This window comes from Tetrao urogallus, assembly GCF_951394365.1.
Source record: "Tetrao urogallus genome assembly, chromosome: 7".
NCBI lineage: Eukaryota > Metazoa > Chordata > Aves > Galliformes > Phasianidae > Tetrao > Tetrao urogallus.
In genome coordinates this window covers 1,255,859-1,280,581 of record NC_136820.1, presented here as the reverse complement: position 1 = coordinate 1,280,581, position 24,723 = coordinate 1,255,859, and the positions used below count along the sequence as shown (strand labels likewise).

The window sequence follows — 24,723 nt, the reverse complement described above, 5'->3', positions numbered from 1 at the left end:
TCCAGGAGAACCTGATAATGAAAAGCACCTTCAGATGCATAAGGGTGGCCACAAAGATGATCAGAGGGCTGGAGCACCTCTTCTACAAATAAAGGCCAAGGGAACTCAGCTTATCCAGCTTGGAGAAGGGAAGGCTCTTGGAAGACTTCATTGTGGCCTTCCAGTACTTGGAGCTTAAAATCATGAGAGACAGACTTTCCATATGGGCAGATAGTAATAACACAGTAGAGGGAAGACTGAGATTAGATTTAGTGGCAATTTTTTTGTTCAGAGGGTAGTGAGGCACAGGAACAGGTTGCCCAGAAAAGCTGCGGGTGCTCCATTGCTGGAGGCATTCAAGGCCAAGTTGGAGGGGATCCTGCGCAAGCTGATCTAGTTGCTGGCAACTGAGCAATCTCATTGCTCTGCCCATAGCAGAGAGGTTGGAACTGGATGGTCCTTAAGGGCTCTTCCAACCCAAGCTACTCTGTGATTCTATGCATTGTGTAGCTGCTGAAGGTTTCCATTTCCCCCCGTTCAAACTGCAAGATGTTAATGCTGTGTTCTTTAAACAGGCATCTTTCAGATGCCACATTTGTATCTGTTACATACCTGCTGTGTTCTCATTGTGTGTGGGTTCATAGAAACCCAGTTCACATCCTAGTTTGCTCTGAAGGAAAATTCAAGTCTTTAGGCAGATAGGAAGCCAGGATTGCTTTGGCAGGTCACTCAGTCCAGAGGAGTTAGGGGCTTGGATTAGGAGAATCCTAGAAAGTGATATTTATTGATAGTTAGGGTCTAACAGAGAACCTGGCTGAAAATACCCTTCCTGAACAACAAGGTGATTTCACTTCTTCTGTGCCTTGATACAGTTACTGAAAAGGATTTTACTTGATGTATTTGTCTGACTATTTGGCAAAAGCAATGCCATAAGTCCAAGATCATGGTCTTGTTTGTGTTTCTCACCTAATCCACATATTTCTAGATCAGTGGAAATACAATTAAGGTGAGGTCTTGTGAGGCTACACTGTTTATGAAAAATGTTTTTCTGTAGTAACTATCAGAGCAGATAATCTGTGTAGATATATGTCCTTGCTCTAACCAAGACCAAAACAAATAGACTCGGTGAAACCTGTCAGTGATCAATTATGCAGTCGTGTTGTCTTACGAGGTTTCTCACTTCCTGTGCTCGTGTTTGGTATATCTGAACAGCCAGGATTTCTTTATCCCTACTTTTTTTCTTCCTACCATAGCTAAAGGTTTCTGATCATGCAGTCTGAAGTCTGCCTGTCTTAACAGGTGGTTATGTAGAGATTTAAACTGTTTCAGGTGATAGGAATAGAACTGTAAATGTCACTCTGGTAAAGCAGATCAGAGTCAGGAGGGATGCTGTTGTGCCTACCAGTCAGAGATGAACCACTCACAGTTCAGCCACTTGCCAGCCTTTTGAGCGAACCTGCCTATCTGCTGCAACCAATTGTACAACTTCTGCAATTTTTCTGACCCAAAATAATTATCTTTTTCAGCTGAAACAAAGATATGCTTCAAATACTATCACGGTGTGAGTGGGGCACTACGAGCCACAACTCCAAGCGTCACGGTGAAAAACAACGCAGCTCCCGTAAGTTATGCTAGCCTTTTATTTGTTTCTCTTTATCTTCCCTATTAGCACTATTCTGTGCTTTGCTTTCCTTGCCAATTTTATGTAGTAATGTATGAAAATAAAAGAGAGTATTTGCTTCTTAAGTGCACCGTGAAACAGAGGAATGAGTATTCTTTCAGTTTAAATGTGTATTTATAAGCCAAAAGAACAGAGACTCTGCTCTCAAACTGTCACAGATAACCTCTGTGATCTGGGGTCAGTCCCATATCCTAGCTTTTTGTTGTCTTCTGTCTGCTGAGTGCTGTGAGACTTGATTAAAACCTCCAATGGATTATAAATTCTTGGACTGTAAGAACAATAAATGCTGAGAAAAAAAAGTGCAATTTTCTTAGGTGCATTTTACAAAACCATGGCATGAACGTTTTCACGGCACTTCCTCTGAGCCAGCATCAGTGACAAGAAGTGAGCATTCAGACCCTGATCTACTGAAGTGCTGGAGATCATTTTTGACAGGCCGAGGCTTCACTGTGAGCAATTTTGATTTGCTGGAGCTTAGCAAAGCTCTGTAGCTCACTTGGCTCTAAGAAGCTACATACCTTGTCTTGTGTTTGAAAATTCGGTGGCCTTGAGAGTGAGCATTTTTCAGAAGAGAGACTTGCTGACCACCAGAGATTATCTGGCCTTGTTGACAGACTTTCACTGCCTGCCAGACTCATCTTTGCAGAGACCTGACTGAGCTAAGGAATTTTAGTCCAACTAGCATTAGAGAAGGATGGGTCTTGATGTTGTTTACTCTGGAAGCTGAGCTAAGGAAAGGTCAATCTTACACATAGTTTCCGTGAACATTCCTGAAGCTTAACTTTTAAAAGTTCAGGGGGGGGGGGGTTCTGTTGTTGGTTGGTTGGTATGGATTTATTTGGTGTTGGGTTGTGTTTTTTTTGAAATGGTCCCAAGTTGATAACCCTAGAAATACCAAAAAGTCTTACTTGCTATAAGTTGACTGTCTGATTGCATCTGGGTCGGGAAGGATTACATTTTTTCTCCCTTGATGCAGGTAGAGACTTTTTGTTGTTTACTTTCTTCTGATGCAAACAACAGCTGGAAACCAGATGCTGGGTAGGGGTTGATGTGTCCAGTACTAATGAAAGGCATTCGTGTATTGGTACTCATTTCTCACATGCTCAGAATGAGTCCATTCACCATTTCTGGATCCTGGAGAATTCCTTTCAGCTGTCTACAGAGGAACAACATGACATGCCCTTGGACATCATCTTTTCTGTGGGATGTGAAAAGTAATTTAGCTTGTGGCACGCAGTGTTTTATTAACTCAGGTCTTGCCATTTATTTTCTGATTGCCATCATTTTATGGGTGACCATCTACGTGACTGATTCAGTCCCAGTCTTCTCTGAAACCCAGCCAACCAAACAAGGCAGTAAATACCAGTAGGCTGAGAGATTAGGATATTTATTTTTCATTATTCACATCTGTTTCTTGGACGTGAGTTTGAACCATGTAAGTAAATTTGTTAGGTTTAGTGTGGAAGAGTTAGTGTTTCTTTATTAACTATTGGCAGTTTGTTTAAGTTAATAGAAGAATGTCAGATGATCTGCACTTCGTGCTAAGCAGACATGTAATCTCCCCAACTTCTTCAGTTGAGGTCTTTGGTCATGAATATGCAATAAAATGAAACATCACTCACTTTCAGCTGAAGAGGGTTTGTGTTACAAAGTGTTCTATGTGAAGGTCAAACCATTGTCCTTGGGAGTAGCATTCTCTTCACATCTTCCTCTGATTTTTCCTGCCCTTCTGGGTTGCAGGCTATTCTGTCTTTGTCAGATCAAAGAGGCCAGCAATGTTGCAGATGCATCGTTGCTTTCTCTGTTATTTTCTCTTCATTGTTTGCTGTATGACATAAATATTTGGTGCATTGTAAGGCAAATACGAAGCAGTGAAAACAAAAAGAAGAAAGGAACAGCAACCGAGATTATGCAATATTAACCTGGGTGACCCTGCTCTATGAAAAATTCAAGCCACAGATGTGACTGTATGACCGTAGAGAAAATAATGGGCTGATTCTTGCATGTGTGAAGGCTTTCAGCTAAGTATCACCCTTCAGACTCTGGTCCCAGCTGACACCATCAGACGACTTTCCTCATCTGGCTCTCTACAGTGCATGTGCAGCCCTCATTACTAAAGTATTTGGAAGTTTGACAGCATTCTGCACCATTGGAAAATGCTTTTATCCTAACTGAATAGATGAAGAGAAGAAGGGATTTGCTCAGCCCCATCCTTTTTCTGGGCTTTGATGTGTCTCTGCACAGGCTGACCCTGGGACTGAAACACTGGTCATTATACATAGAAATGTAACTACATATAGGCACTCACCTTTGACTACGATTTCGCAAATAGCAGAGGTTAAAGAAATCACAAAATAACCTGCTCTATCTGTTTTAAAACATATTTTTTCCAAATAACAGCTTGGGGAAATTATCAGAAAGTTCTTTTCCTAAAGAAGTAGCAGCTCTTCTGGTTTGTACTTTGCTATGCTCATTCACCATGCACTAGAGAGCACAGCTTCCCTTATCCCTGTCACTGAGCCCCTCCCCATCCTTTTGCAGTCACTCTGCAAGAAAGTATACTGAAGGGCAGCCAATTCTCTTCTGTTTCTTGAATTGATAAGCTAAGCACGGCTGAGCAGTGAGTGATAGATTGCTTGTTTCTCCTGTTCCTCGGTGTGATCAGTGAGATCTGACATCCTGGGCTCTCCGTGATCAAACTGGATGCATCGCATCCCTCAGTTGCTTTCACTGCTCCAGTGGTTCTGAGCACTGCCCCGGGGTCCCACGCACGGCATTTCTCACAGCACCAGCTGAAGCTCTGCTCCTCAAGCTGGCGAGGCCTGGCTGCAGAGCAGGGACTCTTCAGATCCTGGAACAGGTTCTTACACGTATTTTCAGCTCAAAGAGGGCATCCTCTGGGCTGCACCTGGAAATTTGCCCTCTGCAATCAGCATGAGTTTTAGTGGTGATTGTGGGACTTTAGTGTTTTGTCAGAAATAATAGCTTAGCAGGGAGAGAATCTCAGCAGAGATCTTTTTGTGGGTGTAGGCACTGATGTTTTTTTTAAAGCTCGTTACCTAGAAGGAGGGAAGTTTTACCAACGTAGAAATGGCGTCACAAATTCACCCTGAAGCTCAGCTTTCACTAGAGGGGCAGAGGGAACAAGGCTTTGTATGCTTGACAGAAACAAACCTCATTTGGCACAGCTTGGGAAAAAGATCAGAAACAGGTGTCCTGAGGGAGGCAGCATGTAGGAACAGGTGACCTTCTGGGAACAGCACTTTCCCTGAGACCACAGACCCACCTGCAGTGCAGCCACCCAGGCGGGTTCTGCTTGAGGCTGCAGGTGCAAGGCACCTACCTTGATTTGGGCAGTAGCTGGCAGGGTGGCCACTCGGTGTGCATCCAGTCCTGCCAGTGAGCCTTGCAGGCAGAACAACCAGCAGGATCCTAACACCGTGATTTAAAAGCATTGCCACATCAGAAAATCCCACGTTGTCTGTCAGTGCTTTGTTGCAACTGAAAAGACAAAAGAAGTTGGAAACAGTCAGGCCAGGGGCTAGAAGTGGTTGCCATTCTTGTTCGTATGATACTGAGACAATATTTAACAGGCAGTTAAAAGGAAACTTGCTTCCAAAGGGGGGAAAAAAAAAGTTGCTGTTAGCTGGATATCTTTGTATAGTGAGACAGTGCTTTAGGCTGAGTAGCGTCTCACCTTTCTTATATTATGGATGTTCTGCTCCATTTGAATTTATCTCCTTACACTCTATCCCAGTTATTAGAGCTGCTCGCCTGCTGATTAGGATGCCCTGCAGTTCATTTGTCAGTGAAAAGTCCTGTCACATTTTATCACTTATGAATCATCAAGCTTGAATATCTGGGAACCAAGAGCTGTATGCTTTGACCAATTCTGACATGGTGAAAGCTAAATGTGAATTTAGGACAATACAAAGGCCTGGGGGTGATAGCAGTAAATGGAGCACCTGTAATCATGGCAGAAAGGAACAACCTGGATGGGTGACATCCATAAAGCAGGTTTGTACATGGTAGTTTGTACTTGTAAAGCGTAAGCATTACTATGGTATAGGTGAGCAAAACAGCTTCCTTAGTAGAAAAGAACATTGTTCTGGCATCTGGAACATTCCTGTGTTTACTTCTCTTCTGTTACTTACAATGTCTCCTTTAATTCATCTTTACATCAGATATTGTTGTAGAAAAATAATACAAATTACAGCAATTAATTCTAGCAATAGGAAAGATTCATCTTGCTAGGGGGGAATCTGAGGCTATGGAAATGATTTAACCCGAGCACAGCTCTTCTGGTGTAAAATAAAGCAGGCACAAGAACGGTGCGTTGAATGAAAAGAACAATCTTTTCCCCTAAGAGTCTATCACCTAAAAAGATAAATAGGAGACATCACAATTAAAAGACAGTAAGTGCAGAATTGATGTTTTAGCCTCAGGACAAATGTCTTTGTGAAATTGGAAATGCTCACTAGCTGTATTAGACGCAAATAATCACAGTTGATCAAATCTCTGGAGCTTTCATGCCACCGTTTTTGTCTCATAGATCATGATGGCTCTCGTCAAATGCACTTAGCATCATAGGGAAAGCTTTGTAAATTGCAGCTAATAATTGGGAGAGACCTTCTCTGTGTTGTATTTATGTGGAAACGCTGCCTCAGCTGGGTTTCCCACAGCAGGAATCACTGCTTGATAAGCTGCTGCCATTTGTTGGTGGCTGATCATTCCCGAGGACTTCCTGCTGTAAATGTTTGCATTATGTGCTGCCATGTTAGAGCATGGGCTGCCAAGAAGTGATTGATAATGAAGTGTTCTGCCTTGTTTTCATGGATGTGTTGCAAGCTGAGATTTTATAATAGTTTGCATGTATGAGCAGCCACCTCTCTCTTCTTTCTGGAGACTGGATTTAAAATCCCAGCTGTGTGTTCATTTTCACTTCGTTCCTTATTCTGTGACAGGTGAATTTTAAAATCATCTGTGTTTCTGAAGCATCATTACCTCTAATAAGGCCTACAGTTTGATTTTGAGAGTTTAAAAATAATTATACTTTAAGAAACAGAAGAGGTATCAGCAACTTGTAGCAGCTACTGCACTGCTCAGCAGTTACAGTTTATAACCAGAACAAAAGATTATGGAAAACACAAAATCAGGCTGCTGATCTTGTGTTTGAAAATCATAATTCTTTGCAACTAATCAGCAAAGAATGCAAGCTAGGTACGTCTTTAACAAGTGTGAGTGGTGCACCTTGAAAGGCTTATCATTTCTGGGACCAGGAGCATCATTTCTGGAAGTTTTGGGTCTGCTTAGGTGACTCAGTACTTGTTAGAAATGATCAAAAAGTCCTCTTCCATTACCTTGAGTTATGAAGTAGGCAGAGGTACTCCCAGTTGCAGCTGCCTTTGAATGCAAGGTGAGGTGTAGCACTTTATTCAGTCTATCCCTGAATACAACACCTTGATTTCCTGTAAAGGAGATGGAGTCAAGCAGAACTGGAAAATTAAAGGCAAAGCAACAGGGGAAATGATTGGAACTGGCAATACTTGCTCATTTGCAAGGCAGAGTAGATTACAGAAGTGAAAAACAAAGGGCTCTCTGCCAAGGTAGTCTCTTTCCATTGTAAAAGAGGATCTAACAGAATATGTATGCTAAGAAGCAACTACGGTAAGAGAGTACATTATATTGATCCAAGGTGAGTAATGCTGAAAAAAGCAGCTGATCCGTAAACTGTGGGAAGGTTACCTGTGTATGCTTCTGATCTATTGGAAATATCTGCTGATGTTTTTGTTTTCTTCTGATGTTTTTTTATTCAGAGTACTGGCAATGCTGTGCATATTCCTCCCACCTTATGTACTCATACTTTGCCACAGCTGTGGGCTAACATTAAATATGTAATATAGCATGAGAACGTAAGTCTTTGGATTTAAAGGAACAATTAAATTTACAGCAAAATCACTTAAGCAACTTAACAGGAAGCTCTGTGTGTCATTGGTTTTCCATAAATATGCAGGGAGCAACTTGGTCGCTTGTATATCAAATAATTTCATGGTGCCTGGAAGTAGCTGTAATGGCACATGAGAGGTAGCAGTAGCAGAGAGCTGATGGTAAAAAAGAGAGCAAGGAGACAATTAGGAACAGTCCAGAAAGATTTTCATTAGTAGTCTATTGTTGTCAAGACTTCATATTGTAGTACCTACCTAAAGCTGTACTCTAGGATTGGGCACTGGGGCACAGAGCACCAAACAGATATGCTGGCTGTTACATGAGGCAATGGCTCATTAACAGGTGTTTGGAGAACAGATTTTCCATGCAGAATTTGAACTCTAACAAATACAAATAGATTATTTTTAATTTTTATAGAATAAATAGATTATTTTTAATTTTTTATACAGATACAAATAGAATTATTTTTAGTGTGAGAACAACCCTGAACACATTTGTTACCGTTGAAATATGTCATGAATTCATTTTTTCCCTTCTGTTTTGTTTCATTATAAAACCATGGTAGTGTTTTACAGCCTGATTTGGCAATATTCTGCTATGTTCTAGCATACTTAATCACGCGAGCAGCCTTCTAATAGTTGCACAGTTGAGCCCGTAGTTCAGTGTAATTACATTTTTGGTTATGATTTTCTATATCCTAATTAGCACTGATTCAAAGGATTTGAAGGTTAATGACATATCCAAATTATTTCTTATTGCCACCTCAGTAACACAGCCACTTTTTCAGGATCTGGCTACATAAAGACCATTGTATTTATGCTGCAATTACCCTGATGTGGAGTGAGCATAGCATTTCTATGAATTAGTGGAGTCAGAAAGCGTAACCAAGGTGTAATTGTTCTCTAACTGCAGTGTAACTATAGTCACTGCATTATAAATAATAACCTTTCTCTTCCTTTTATTTCCTCTACTCGCAGTTTAAATTGGAATGGTTGTCAAGAGGTTTTTGTTAGATATTAAGAAAACTCATTTGCACTGAGGCCTCTTCTGAGTAGTTTTCAATAATACTGGCTATTATGGTCCTGGTTCAGTAAAGGTGTGGAGCAAATGCTGAAATTCCATTGCTTTTATAGGAAAAGTTTTTTCTTCCAAATCAGCAGTCTTTTGAAACAGGACAGAATAAGTAAGTAGAGTCACTTCAAACTGTGTTTGTATTAGGACACGTTTCAGATATGTCCATAACTAAACAAGTGATAAGCAACGCAGTTCTGTGTGCCTTGTGGCTTTTTTCCTCTTATCTTGACATCTACTTCTTCAGCTCAGTGTGGTTCAAACTGCTATTACCACCAATTTATGTTATCAAAGACTGACACCACTTGTGAGAGAGGTATGTGCTCAGATTTTATTGCCTAACAAGAACAAACTGAGCAGAGGAGGAACAAACAATGATATTATTTGTGAGCATCAGCACTGATTTCCTGAGCAGCAACTGTAAATCGCAACGTGAAAGTTTGTTCTCTTTTATTGTTCTGAAGCAGGAGGAATATCTCTGCACATTTGTATATTTAAAATGTATTCTTTCTAATTTCCTATCTCTTCATATGAAAGATGAGGCATAGCATATTGGATCACCACCAGTGAAGGGTTGAAAATTCAAACTCAAGCACCAAATATAAGCTTAGATTTGGTGCCAAAAATCAGAAGTGATTTGAAAGACAAAAGGAATGGGGCCCAAGATACCCCATGGTGCCTTTTCTGCAGTAAATCATTTGCATTAAGCATGAGTATCTCCGAGGATTCTCCAGAGTATCAAACACTGTGTGCCAGTACAGACAAGGCAGTTCAGGTGCCTGCCCTGTGCAGTGCACTGAAGTATAACAGGAGTGATCAGAAGTGGAAGTTGCAGAGTACCTTGTGCTCATCCTTTAGTCTTCTTTTACCACTGCTAGCATACTTGAGCACCTGGTAATTTTAAAATGTGTTTTATTTGGCACTTCGTGCACTGCCATGGATTTAAACAGGGAAGAGCTTGCTTAAGAGAGCTAGTATCTGTTAAATTATTAAGCAAAATGATCATTTCATTTATTGAGCTTTTTCCTACTGTGCTACTCTGAATGTGACATTGTGCAATCGGAGGAGAGCAGGAGCAGAACAGAAGGCAGGGTTAAAGACACCACTTGCTTATCTGCCATTAAAACATTGTCAACTTCTTTCCTTCTTGTGGACTCTAATTAAGCAGCACTAATTGTGGAGCTTGTGAGCCATCCCTATGTATCACTGGCCATGGCACACTCCTCACTCTGAAGATCAGCTGCACACATTTTGAGCTTCTTGCCTCTCCCTGTTGCCCTTGTTTCCTTGCACACGTTGTTTTTAAAAAAAAAAAAAGCCACTTGGGTGAGCTTAAACCTTACTGAGCATCTGATCCTGTACAAACTTCTACACGTGGAAATAGAGTGGTTTAATTAGCAGACTTACAGTACAGCACAGAGCTGTAATGAAAAGAATTAAAAGCTTGACAGTTGGGGGACTGGAGTGATTTTATTTCAGCAGACCTAGAAGGTCATTACACAAGCCATTTCTTAGTTAATGGGTTCAATACAGTCTGGTGCCTCCTAGCCACTTACTTTCCAGGATCTCTTCTTATGGTCACATAATAGCCATAGTGAATGTCTGCACTGTATTACTTCCTTCTGTAGTTTAGTAAATTATGAAAAGGTCAGTGACTATTCAGCACACTGCACTGGTGTAATCACATCTGTGCTGGTTTGCAGTCGTAGTGTTTTTCTCAGTCCGTGACATCCATGCCTTATAAACACAGTATAAGACTGTTGACATTGGTATGCTTTGATCTTTTAGAGTTTAAAATGAGGGAAAGAAGGAACAGGAGTGCTACAGGGTTGAGTATTCTCCAACATCCAACACCCAGGGCCATGGAAGTTACAGGAATCCTGCAGTACATGGGCACCAGATCCTCTAGGCCAATTTTGGTATGTCTGCAATACTCATTGATGAGTTATAGAACAGAAAGAGCTGTGTTTTGGTTTGCTGTACACCATTACAGGACCACCTGTCCACATCTTAACTTTACTGGCCATGATGTGTTCAACAGTTGCCCATTCTGGGTGTGCACTGGATAGGCATGGGGACTAGCTGTTGGAAAACTTCATGTTCCAAATGGGTTTTTGATGAGTGGAAGTCGTTGCAGCAGGGAAATAATCTTGGGCATATCAGCTGCACTTTGGTGTGTATCACAAAGTCACACATTTGGTGTGTAAAGATGCAAGTCAAATCTGCACCAAAAGAAAGTTCCACACAGTAGTTCAGTAATGCAGACAGACCTAGTGAGCAGTTTCTTAGGCCACAGTTTAGCATCCTGTTTAAATCTTTGTTGCCACATAGTATAGTAATTATGGCTGTTCCTGATAGCCATCCATGACCCTTTGTTTTCAGTCTTGTTGAATTCTTGGCCTTTTTGTCTCCATGCAGCAACAAATTTTGCTCTTTAATTGGGCCTTGCAAGGAAAATAAAATTGCTTTCCTCAATTTTGAATTTCCTATTGTTCAGTGCTTTGCAGGGATACATAAGGCTAGTACTGGATTTGTCTGGCGGTGCCACTAGTTCTTTATAGAGTCTCACCTTTTCACTGTGGTGCTATGGTTTAACCTGATGGGCAGCTCAGCACCAGGCAGCTGCTTGCACACAGACACACATAGTCAAACTGGGAATGATAATCTGTGGGTTGAGGTAAGAAGGATTTAATAAGGAAAAAAAAAGGAGAAAAGAAAAAAGAAGAAAAGAAGAAAAAAAGAAGAAAGAAGAAAAGAGAAGAAAAGAAGAAAAGAAGAAAGCAAGTGATATACAGTGCTCACCACGCACCACCCACCACTACCCAGCCATCTCCAGGCAGTGGCAGCCCCCTCAGCCACCTTCCCCCAGTTTTATAGGTCAGCATGATGCCTTATGTATGGAATTTCCCTTTGGCCTAGTTCTGTCCCCTCCCAGCTCCTTGTACACCCTTGCTGACAGGGCAGCATGAGAAGCTGAAACCTCCTTGGCTCTGTGTAAGAGAGCCAGTTATTTCCATCCTAAATCACACAGCACCATACCAGCTACTGTGAAGAAAATTAACTCTCTGCAAGCAGAAATCAAGACAAGTACTAACCTCTGCATTGCTTTGGTCTGCAGGAGTAACTTCCCAAGATTGACTGAAGTGTTTGAGACAAATTCTGCACTGATCTTCATCAAAACTGACACATGCACCAAAAAAATACCTCTCTTGCTGTTAAGATGTGATTTACTTATTAACATCTACAATAATTATATCATTATACATACAGTAGCTAATGATTTCTTTGCAGTGACAGCACTTCTGCATTTAGCTGACATCCCTTTTCCCCTTCTGTCATATTTAATCATTTTACATTCAAAAGTCTTTTGCATCCAGTATGCAGCAAATCCTTCATGAAGCTGCGGTACCCAAATTGCTGTATTTAACTCAGCTGTTATCAGAGGTTGGAATTTGCAAACATTGCTTCCTCCAAATGTCTTTGCCATAACATCCCACCATAGCTTTTGTTTGGGATGAGTTTGGCTCCTATTTTCTTTATCTTTCAGATTAGTCATTGCCATTATGTATGAAGAGTAACAGAGATAGAGCTGGATTTGTGCACTCTTAAGAAGTTTTAGGTGGGATATTAGTGGTGCCTTTAACTACAACGGGAAGCTGTAGGGAAGCAGGACATGGACATGGTGAAAACACAGCAGGCAATATGCACAAATTGCAGCATGGGAAATTCTGATTAGACTTCAGGAATACTTCTTCTTCCTTGTGAGAGTAGTCATCCATTAGGACAGGTTGCCTAAAGAACTTGTAGGATCAGACCGAAAATACAGTGCCCTGATTAACCTTCTCTAGAGTGGTCCTCATTTTAACTGAAGGGTTGGACCAGTTGACTTCAGGAAATGCCTTCCAACGTCAGATCATCTGTGAGAGTTTGATTACAATCACGATTCCCACAAGCACACTTCACTGCAGAGAGCTGTTGACTTTTTAAAGCTTGCTGCTATACAAAGCAGCAAACTAAGAAAAACGAAACAGTGGCTGCTCAGCTGCAGTAACCAAATACAAAAAGGAAAGCGATGAGAAAAGAGAAGACTATGAGTTTCCTGAAACAGTACAGGCACTTTCCACTGGGTCAGATGTATTCCCAAAAGGTACATCTCCCCAATAGGAGAAACACTTAGCTTGAATGAGGCTATGTTAAGTAAGAAACTTTAGATACGGTAAAAGAAGATTTTTTTTCTTTTAAGCTTTATTCTTTCTGTGCCATCATGACTGAAAAATGTGCAAATGTTTTATTAGTAATTCAGCAAGATTGAAGGACATTTGAAGTAGCAAAGATACTTTTCTTTTTATTAAACTCTGCAGTCGCTTCTATTTTGCATAAAGTATCCAAGGCTGAAAGTAAAAATCTGTAATTCACTTATGAAAATAATGGTATTCACAGTGAATTGCTATTTGGAGCATTCGTTCAGAAGAATGGGCATTGTCCAATGCATTGCTGTTTTTTTGTGGCTTGAAGGATGATTGACCAGATTCCCCTGTCCAGACTCCTTGACAGCAAGGCTAATGTATAGAGCCTTTCAAATAAAGCTCGGCTGAATGATCTAGGTGTGTCCCACATGTGTGAGCATTGCTATTCTATGTTCTTGTCCTAGCCAAACTACACTAGAAGAGCTAAACAGATTCTAAAGCTTGCCTTGAAGCACAGACTGCACTCTAAAGTAGTTTTCCACATGGCAAAGACATTATGGATGCATTTCATTTCAGGGTATTTCCGCCATATATGCCTACATCTTCATCACCCTCCTTGTTCCTTAGTTCAAAAAGAAAAGATGTTATTTTCTTAGCTCTCAGTACAAATAGAAGACTTTCTTGAGAAGTTAAAGGAGCAAATTTTATGCAGAATTACAGGAACCAAACAGTGCTTACAGGTCTTGTTTTGCTTGTCAGTAAGGAAGCTCCCAATTATTTAGTGTTACAGAGACTTGCTGTTCCTCAGAGGATGTTGTATACAGTTATTTGCTGTAAGAGTGCTTAAGCACATTAATACTCTGTACAGACCTGTTGAATTTACAGACATGACCTTGTTCTGCACTAGGATGCTGCTTGATGTTAATCTGATCTTAAACCCAGATTTTCTTAGTTTTCTGTTTGGCTTTTGTTGTTTTATTTTGCTTTTGGATAAGCTGTGGGGAGCACCCAGTTGTTTAGTAACTTCAAGGAACCTTCTTCCCAGGTAACTAGACCAGAGTCAAGGGTAGCAGGAAAGAGCCCTTTGTTTCTGTAAAAGTACATTTTTCACAGCGGGGTGTAAACTACTGACATCCTTTAGACTGCTGTAAACTCACTGAGACGCTTGTTAGTGCTTAAAGGCCCTCTGGTGTCAAACAGCACACAGAGCCAAAATGAGTGCTTGGGGAGATGTGCTGCAGAAAGCTCATCTCCAGAAGTTTGCTTTGTATCATGAAAAAATTACTGTCTCTCAGATGTAATCCAGCCTTCAACACAGAAAGCACAAATTAAACCCTATCTCACATACCCATACAACTGCCCAAGTATCTGAAAATCTAAGAATTTATTTAAATGGAATTTCAAAGAGTGTAGGAAGATCAAAGTCTCTAATCAAAGCTTTTCCTCTGCTGCCAAAGGATAGCTGACATTTTTTAGGCAGAACTGTTAAAACAATGAAAAAGCTGAATCTAATAAAATTTAGGAAGAAAAAGATCCTGGACTCTGTGAAAGGTTCTGATTTGTTGCCTCTGTCCTCGATTTTGTTTTAATTGAAAGTGTTGCTCATAACATCCCTTTTCTAGCTTCTTGTTACGTTAAAACAGCTTTCCACTCACGTAGAGAGTATGCAGTATCTTCATGCCAGTTTGGAGACCTGACATTGACTGTCCTGGAATAAACATGTTGATAATGGCCTTCTAGAGGACTTTGCATTAGTACTGATAATACTAAACAGCAACTTTGTCCTGTAACTTTGTTTAACTTCCAGGGTTCATTATCTAGAATCTGCTGAAAGAATTTGTAGCACTTTCAATTAAGAAAAAAATAAAAATATTCACCTTTTTGCTTGCTAACTTTTTTTTAAGGCTTCCAGGAGAGAAGCTTTTCAAGTGAAAAACTTCTGTCTCCTGGAAATAAAAGAAGTAATCAGTAAGCACTCCTGCAAGTTGTGACAAGAAGAGCTGTCTGCTTTCAGGAGGCAATTGTTGTATTTCCAGAAAAGCAAATTCTCCCCTTAATTAGGGAATAGCATTGAGAAAGCATTACATTACAAGGCTGGAACAGGACTGACCACAACTGAGAGGGAAGGCAGTACGTGTGTGTGGTCATAATCCTTTGGGAACACAAGGCAACTGCAGAGAAGTCAGCAGGGAATTAGGCTCTGCTAATAGAGAAACTGGCTGCGTGTGATTTGCAATCACCTGATAGAAAAACACTATGGTGCCAGCACAGTGTCTTAATGAGCTAACAGGATAAGTGCATTCATTGACATTGCACTCAAGAGATGGGTAATTCTGTTAATAGAGTGAGGGTTGTAGCTGAAGCACTGCCACTAATTAGGGCTAGATTTTCAAAGCAGTGTCTGGGATTATAGTCATAATTCTGTCAGTGACAGTCATGGAGCTCAGATCTCCATTTGCTCCTCCCACAGCTCACCCCTTGCATTGCAGTGCACCCTGTGTACCAAAGACGTAGTAGAAGTTGAGTGACAGAGGGGAAAAAAAGTACTTTCTCACTCTTTTCATTAGTCAAGTTTTCTTACCAAACCAATTCCAGCCAGCACTGGGAGAAAATGGGAATGTTTGCCCAGATCTACTATGGACAATTCCCATTATGGAGAGGACAGTAAAATGTGAAGCATGAATATGGGACAGTGCCTCATATTCACTTACTGTGGAAAGACACTTCACACTTAGGAGATTGTCCTAATATTTAGTGAAATCAAGAGGATGACAGTAAAAGCCAACAGAGCTACGTTATGAGAAAGTGATTTTTCAAGGAAATCTTCTTACCACGTGTGCCGTGTACACACGTGTATTTTAAATAATAGCTCAAAGCTGATCTGAACTGACATCAGGAAAGCAGTGCAGATTGGAAACCGGTGCTCTGCTCCTGTGTCTCTCCGGGGAATTCTGGACTGTCTTATGTCTCAGATGAACTGAAAAATGCAAACAGATGGAAGAAGACAGAACAAAGCATCAGCTGCTTCTTTTCCTTATGACCATTGAATTCAGGCCATTACTCTTGCTTATTATTTTAAATCTAAAGTCAAATTTAGTGCTCTTGAAAAGCAAAGAGCAGAGAACAGGAGCTTGAGGCAAGGAGAGGACAAGCAGTTACTGGTCAGCCTCATCTTTTCACCCAGCTCTGCAACAGCGTGTCCTTTGCTCTGACACATCTAGCACTATTTCTTTTTTCTCCTGCTGATGAATAGCTGGGGACTGAGTTGAGGCTGTTTTTCACTTGTGATTTGAATCAAGCACAGGTCACCAGCTGCTCTTCTTTGCATGGCTCTTGTCTGCTGCTTTTAATTGTCAGAACTGGTGCATAAAACAGAAGATATTTTGCTGCTTCACATTATAGCTTCTAGGCTTTTTTCTCAGTAGATCCCCGTCTTCCATACACGTTGAATAGCGCTGCTGAGAAGCACGAGCCCTTCTGAATAATTTGATAATTATTAGAACTGCTTTTTTTTTTATGAGAAACTCTTTCTAATCAGTGGCATGATCCAGTGTAGAGGCCTAAAAATTTACATTATCTGAGGATTTAATCTATGTTATACTCTACTACTATAACAGTGTGTGTTGCCAGTGTAAAGTATTCTAGATGCTAATCAGTATATTTTAAAACTGAAATTTGATTGGATTGAGCATTAGGTCATATTGATATTATTCATCATACATGAACTCAACAAACACAAACAGCTAGTGCAGTGGTGTTTCTAATGACACAGTGTTTTAAACGTAAGAAATACTTGCCCATGTGAGAATATTGATTACGGTCATTAAATGTTACCACTGTTTTGCAGCAGAAGCTGTGGCTAACCAAGTGCTGTAATTGTTAGTGAAGAGTACAATTTCTTAAACTAAATGTTTCTTCTACTTATGGGAAAAGAGAATTTGTTTGGCTTTGTTGAATTCCTTGTCTATGTTGTTACATGGTCCCAGATTGCCCTTCTGGAGAGTAAAGCATGTTAAAAAATGGTAACTAAGGCATAAAAGTGCTGTGTTGCCGAAAAAGGACTATTTGCTTCTATCTGCTACCTATGTATATCTAGGTGTGGTAGAAGCATGTAATAAAATCATACTGTGTTTTACATCATCAGGACTTCTAAAATAATTAAGTTGGGCTGCCCCATATACAAACAAACAAAGTGTTAGCAGTGTAGAGAATGCTATACCAACATGTTGCACTGTTACAGGTCCCTCTGCTGCCTAAAAGGAGATTTCTCCTGCAACACCAGACAAACGTGTTTACAGCTTCTTCCAGACCTGCATACTCATTGCATTCTTACCCAAAAATGTTTTCCTCATCATAGAGGGAATCTGAATAGATGTACCTGAGGTGTGCACTGGAGCCACTTTACTTTCAGAAGCAAGACTTTTGTTCTTGTTACTCCTCCATATATCCAAATAGACTAGTGGAGGGCAAGATATTTTAGGAGATATTTTTAATTAATTGTCAGAGTTTTTGTTTCTTAGCTTCTGTTTAGACAGATTTTTAGTGATGCACTTAGAGTTTTGCCCCAGTTGCAGTTGATGAACTATCGTAATGTAGGATTTCTCAAGTTGTTTGTTGTGGGTTTTTTCCGTAACATGTACCATGGCCAAGCAGAGAGGGATTTTCAGGAACTCTGTTTGACAGTGTGAAGCCCGCCTCCTTTCTCATTCAGGGTCACATAACTTCCCTCCAGCATTTGCAGGAACTACTCACAAGGAAAAGTGATGCTAGGAAAACACTATCTTATTTTTAGCTTTCAGTCATCTCTCTCTGCCTTCTATTTTCTCTCTTCTCAGAACATGAAAAGCACTATGAAATGTGGACATTTTTTTTTTCCTGAGTTCAGCAAGTCATGAGAAGCTTTGACCTGGCCTCGAGTACCTCTGCACCTTTTGCAGATAGCTGTAGCATACTCTGGAGGTTGCCTTTTGCCTATGCTTCAGAGGCTAGGGGCACAGGGAAGCTCTGTGCTAGGCTGGAAGAAATTTTTCCAGGGTATGTTTAATGGAGAATATTTTAAGGGAACTAATGATGCTTCCTTACTTGCTTTAGTGCACACACTCATGAAAATACCAGTGGTTCTCATCACAAGCAGGGAAAGTAGGAGGAGGTTTGAATCTGGATCAGGAAATCTGCCTTCTGAGAGATTCAGCTAGGCTTTTACAGCAATGTCCGGCTTTCTGGCATCTAGAAAGATGTCAGAAACTTCAAGGTTTCATGAGTTATCTGTTACTTCTGTGATAATAGGAGCTCGGAGAGCTGAGTTTGCTCAGCTTGGAGAATAAAAGCCTCTAGAGAAACCTGATAGCAGAGATTTGGATTGGATATAAGGGAAAAGATTCTTACAGTGGGGTTGTGAGGCACTGGAACAGGTTGCCTGGAGATGTGGTGGATGCCCTGTCCCTGAAGACACTGCATGGTCAGGCTGGATGGGGCTCTGAGGATCCTAATCTAGCTGTACATGTCCCTGTTCACTGACAAGGAGTTGGACTATGCGACCTTTAAGGGTCTCTTCCAACGCAAATGATTTTATGATTTTATGATAGGGAAATACTTGTTTACTGCATATCTCATATGCCGTGGTACTGAAACAGATCACCGTTGAATAAGGTCAGATATTCTTCCTCATTGTTTTGTTTGTTTTTTAATTAGGATTTAACACAAAGCGTTAAGTAAACTTTCACTCAGAGTGAACATTACAGCTGTATTTGTAGTACCTAAATAACTGTAGGAAAGAATCCATGTTCATGGCTGTGGGGTAGCCCTGCTCAAGGGAAGGAAATGGATGGCTTGAGAGCTTGCAGAGCTGCAAGGTGTACCCTGGGGAGGAAACTGGGCATTTCCAGGGCATAGCAGAGAGACAAAGAAAGCACAGCACAGGATGAATGGCCTGGGCTTCAGGGAGAACTCACAGTGAAGAGCAGAGATATTATCGCCATTTTTAGGGGATGTAAGGGCTGCAGAATTTTCTTGCAACTTTAAAATTTGCTGAGCAGACTAGAATGCAGCCTAGAGGCAAAGATGGAACAGAGAAAAAATACAGTGGGGTACATTGGGTTTATGTGACAAGAGTTTGGTAGCAGGGCCTGTGCTCTGCTGCATCAGGCAAGGCTGGGACTGCCCTGTGCTGCACACAGACTGCTCCAGACAGCTTCAGAAGCCCCATTGCAGGGCATGGCTGGGCCCTCAGCCCTGGGGAGAGCAGAGCTCAGAAAGGGCAAAAGTTTCTGGCAGTCAGGAAAAGGGCAAGAAATGGCGAAAGAAATTGCGAGCAGCCTGCAGCCTTTAGAGAGCCCATGCTGCATCAGGGAGAAATGTGAGGAGTGGCAGAGAGGAGCTGCCATGGGGTAGATGGGGTAGTCTGAAATAGAGAAATCACACAAGAGCCGTTTTCCATTGAAAGCCAGGGTGCTTATGTATTATCAGTTAGGTAATTTGCAATGCCAAGAAGGACATGGGGGTTCTGGTGGACAAGAGTTAGGCCATGAGCAAACAGCATGCACTTGCAGCCACGAAAGCCAATGGATATCCTATGGTCCATTAAAAAGAGCATGGCCAGCAGATTGAGGGAGGTGATCTTCACCATCTGCTCTCCCTGGTAAGACCTCATTTAGAATACCAGGCTCCCCAGTTCAAAAAAGACAGGGTTCTCCTAGAAGGAGCGCAGCAAAGGGCCACAAGAATGAGTAAGGGCCTGAAGCAGCTCCCATATGAGGAAAGTCTGCGTAACATGGGTCTGTTCAGCCTGGGGAAAAGATGACTGAGGGAGGCTCTGATAAATGTTTATAAAGATCTAAAGGCAAACGGATGAGACCAGGCTCTTCTCAGCGCTGCATAGCAATAGGACAAGAAGTAATGGTCTAAAAACTCAAATGTAGGAAGTTCCATACAAACATGTGGAAGAACTTCTTTACAGTAAGAGTGATGAAACACCGGAACAGGTTGCCCTGAGAGCTTGTGGAGTTTCCTTCTATGGAGACATTCAAGACATGGATGGACACCTACCTGTGTGACCTATTGCAGGGTACCTGCTTTATCAGGGGGTTGTACTTGATCTCTTGAGGAACCTTCCAACCCCTGCAATTCTGTGATTCTGTAAGTTAAAAGTCTTACTCCAGTACACACAACTGCCTATAGAGTACAAATGTCTACGGAGTACAAAAGCACGAGCACTTCCCAGCTCCTGGGTGTAGACACGTGCCTCATCTTAACTCCAGCTTATTGGTGGACCGGTGTTATCCTGATACAATTTTACTAACACTAGACCCGTAATAGTAACACATTCTTAACTTTTGAATACACTGTTATTTGCAGGATGCCATCAGTTCCACCCGTCTCTTCAAACTATTCATACCAATTTGAGGCTAATCTAAGAATGTTTAAAGGCTGGGGAAAAAAAAGTGCATGGTTTGCAAATATGCACATGCCTAGGTCCATTGGCCCAGGCACTCTCCTGGAAAAGAATTGTGCAAAGACCAGAAGTAGTAAGCATTAAAGGATAATGCGTAATAAATGTCAGCCAATGAAGTAGTATGAAAAATACATCTTGATGAGTAAATATTGCTTCTTGATAGAGTCACAATTTCAGCCAGTAATGGTTACAGAGTTCTTATCACAACATTTTCAGTGTCTCTTATAATGCTGATATAAATTTGTATCTTTCCAGAAGTCAGTGGTGGCTTTAGTAATTTCAAACCTGCTTACTTGAGAATTCAAAGCTGTAATTGCAACCAGTTAACTGATGATCATTGTGATCCACACCATGGTGGAATTTGCTTATGGTGTGCCTCGGCTGAGTACTCATTTTCTCATTTAAACTGAAACAAACTGTTGATGGCAAGAAGTCAACTCCTCCAGAGCCCATTTTTTAATGGATGACTGAATTCACCCAGTACATTTATGGTCTGTACCTCACTTGTGTCTTGACCTGTCAGCTGTGCTCATTGTTTAATCCCTGGTGGTGGGCTGTAGTGCCCCTTCCTCTGTTTTGAGCTTCTGGGATGGAGGCAAAAACGACTATTTTCTAAGCTGAGCTTGAATACACAATATTTAATATACTGTGCAATGAGTCACAGTTGAGTGGGACTTGAGTTACTGTTTTCTGGCAGAAATTGGAACTAAATGCTCTTTTACTTTTTTGCCTGCAAGCCTGTGACTTCTTAGGAGCAGAGTAGCGCTTGGCTTGGCTCTAGAGTCAGTGGGAGGTAGTGATAGTAGCAGCACCATCCTGCTGAATTCAGAACCTGACTCAGAGTCATTTCTCTCTCTGTTCAGGGAAGCAGCAGAGAAAACTCTTTCCTCCAGCTGATGCAGACTCTTATTTATGCCTTATATATCAAGATGAGGGTGTTTTTGCTTCCCAGCTTTGACCACAGCCAGAAGGCAACCTGGGTTTTAATTTATATAACAGCAACCTAACGTTAAAACTCAGTCTGTGGACCTGGCCCATATGTTTTAAGTGGATTCAAAAAGTCACCTATTGATTTATGTTATTTTTTTTCAGTTTCACCCTCAATACTTACTATTACAATCCACAGCTGTCTGCACAAGCTCTTGGAGAAATGTGTGCAATAACCTGTCTGGAAAAGGATTTCCCACCCTATCAATATTAAGTTAAAAAAACAGATATTGTTAATAGAGGCGAGAGCTCCTTATGCACTGCTTCTATCTCATTTAATTAATAGTCCCTTCTGGGATAAGAAACTGCTATATTAAAATTACAGTAATTATTTGTTATCATTCTGTTTTTGTGACATGCATCCAGGAAGGTCTGACTTAGTCCACTGATGGGTAAATTGTTACCCAGATGAAAATGTTGTTGTGATTAATGGTTGTCTGATTGTTTCTTGGTTACCTTGTAAAAAGGTCAGTTACTAAGCAGTTTATGTTCAAGAGATACTCCTTTGGGTACAAAGATCTTTGTTCTTCTTCCAGCAGATTTTTAAAAGCATCACCAATGAAGATTCAATCCAGGGACAGGGAAATCGGAGGCTGATAAGTTTTTCATTGTCAGGTAAGGTACTGTTAGTGTGAAATTTCAAAGCCCAGAGTGGGAAAATGAAATTATTAAAACCCTTAATGTGTGTGTGTTTATGTGTACATATGTATGGCTGCATGTATATATTTATCCATACACGAGTGTGGTGAGGCACTAGAACAGGCTGCCCAAAGAAGCTGACTGCACGTCATCCCTGGAGCTGTTCAAGGCCAAATTGAGTGAGGCTTTGGGTGACATAATCTAGTGGATGTCAACCCTGCCCATGGCAAAGGGTTGAATCTTAAGGTCCCTTCCAATCCTAGAATCATAGAATCATTAAAATTGGAAAAGACCTCTAATGCAACTATAAGCCATCACCACCACATCCACTAAAACGTGTCCCTAAGTGCCGCATCTCCATGTTTCTTCAGCACCTCCAGGGATGTTGACTCCACCACTTCCCTGCACAGACTGTTTCAATGCTTGACCACTTTTTCAGAGAAGGAAGTTGTCCTAATATCCAAGATTAACCACTGTTAGTACAAATTGTGACCATTACCTTTTCCCCTATCAGTAGTCACTGATCTCCTGTTAGTAGCTGCAGAGAGTGGTAAGGTCTCCCTTGAACCTCCTTTTCTCCAGACTGAACAATCCCAGTTCCCTCAGCTGCTCCTCATAAGACTTGTGCTCCAGACCCAAAAAACAATAAACTGGTGCTTCAGAGCAAAAGGAGATCACTAACTTCTCCAAAACAGATCTGTAGGAATTTTGTTTTCTAAAAGTATTTGCTTCTTTACTGATGGAAGTTGGTCCTGTGAAAGTTAGTTCAAATTAATGAATTAGCAACATTGATCTCAAAGAAGATAATTTCCCATGATTAGGCTTCTTAGTCTTTTATACAACTGTATTATTTCAACTTTCTTTATTTAAAATACTAAGAGAAATATTACAAGCCCAGTTTAGTTACATTGAGTACAGCCTTGAAGGAAAATTATTCAGCAACTTTGCATTTAGTTACCAATGAATGTCACTCTTCTAATAAGCAGCTGAAAGCATCAAAACTCTATTGCACGAGGTACAGAAAGAAGAAATGAACTAAGCTGCCCAAGATGTACCAGCTGCTTCACTGAAAGTTTGTGTTTTAGCAGCAATGTAACAATTGCTGAAAGCCCTGGAAGCCATTCCTTTAGATAGTATATTTAGAAAGTGTTATGATATTTGCGTGATATACCTCCTAGCAATATATCGCATTAAATGACTTTCTTCAAGCTTTAATATTTCACATATCTTATACTTCATGTTCATTAAGTGATTTTGTGGAACAAATGACCAGAAGGTCTACACATGTCACAAGGTTACATATGAACTTGAATACTCATAAGACACTCAGTGATCATTGTTTATTGTTTTGTTGTTGTTTAATTTCTTTTTTTCTGTGGCTTTCAGATCACACATTGAGATAACATAAATTCCCAGGTTTTAGAATTCAGTATCTAAATAACAACTGAAAACAACATTAGGTCACAGTACAATCAATGAATATACAGATGATATAGTATATTTGAGAGCTTGGCTTAGGTGGCTATTATACTAGAGCAGAAAAGAATACTCACCCTATCCTGGGCTCACATAGGAAACTCCAGTGGAGCAGATCTCCAGAAGAGATCCTTCCCCACTGGCAGTCAGCTCTTAAATGGTTCTAGGAGAGGTGCAGCCAAGCTCCACACTTCCTGCAGCACAGCTGAATTGCCTTCACCTGTGTTCTGGTGGCTGACTCATTGCTCGCCTCAGGTGGTCAATCAGAGGTTCAGGCCGTGATTCAGCAGCCCCATACAGTCCACTAAAGATTATTTTTAAAGATGCTACATCAAAATGCAGACGTAGAACATAGTCTATCTTCTAAACATTTCTCGAAGTCCTAGTGACCAATTTTCTAACAGGAATCCTAGCTAGTAAATTTTGCTTATTGAATATTACCATAAACCTACCACTTCTGCCCTCCCCCAACTCAAACTGACTTGCCCAAATATGTTCTTTATAAACCCCTAAGTTACTAATCACTCACCTGCTTATTTGGTTTTTTACCTTTGCAGAGGTGAGGTGAATGCTAACCCCTCCAACACACCAGCAGCTAGGTGCTCTAGATTGACGTGCTTAGAGTCTGAAATTAACTGCTGCATTCTCCTGTGGAACACACGTAATCTTACCCTGTGGTATGGAGCTTTGTGTGATATCCGCTATCTAAGACTGGTTCAGAGGAAGATAAGAGGTGTTATTTTGCTCCAGTGGCTGACAGCTTGCAGTGATGAGACCCTCGCTGTTAAACTGTTTAAGTAGCTGTTCAGACTTTTTCTGTGCTTTCTTTCTTGATTAAGGCAATTTTAAAAATAGCCTTTTGGCTATTTATGAATAATTAATTTCTTAATTCCTTTTCATTTATAAATAGACCCGTTTCCTTCCTTACACCTCCACTGCCTCTTCCTCATAGGAACGAGAATCCTTTCCATAGTCCTTTTGTAGCATGTCCTAAATGATTTTTCCCTCTTTTCCACTGCCTTTAATATGTTGTCTGGTTGTCTCATTTGACAAAAATGTTCAGGCTAATCTATCCTGCTTAGCTGGGTTTGTGTTTGGTGTTTTTTTTTTAAATCAGATCTTTAAGAACCTCCTTGTGTAAAGGTACCAGCCAATGCTCTCTTACTTACATTATTATTTTTTGTAAAGGGAAATGCAGTCTATTTATAGATCTGTGGATTTCTGAGAGCAGAAAGAACTGTTTTAATGTCTGTGTAACCTCCTTTTGAATATCACCAGTTGCAGAATCCCATTCAGTAGTTGATTAG

General features: G+C 40.8%; 1 protein-coding gene across 1 annotated transcript in view; it reads left to right on the top strand.

The window, feature by feature from the left end:
- Positions 1 to 24,723, top strand: part of HECW1 (HECT, C2 and WW domain containing E3 ubiquitin protein ligase 1) — a gene marked incomplete at both ends in the record, with an annotated part of 159,514 nt that overhangs the window by 49,263 nt on the left and 85,528 nt on the right. Inside the window, 2 exon segments of the mRNA XM_079538467.1 lie at positions 1,506 to 1,600; positions 21,838 to 21,916. Of these exon segments, the coding sequence (XP_079394593.1) occupies positions 1,506 to 1,600; positions 21,838 to 21,916 (174 nt within the window).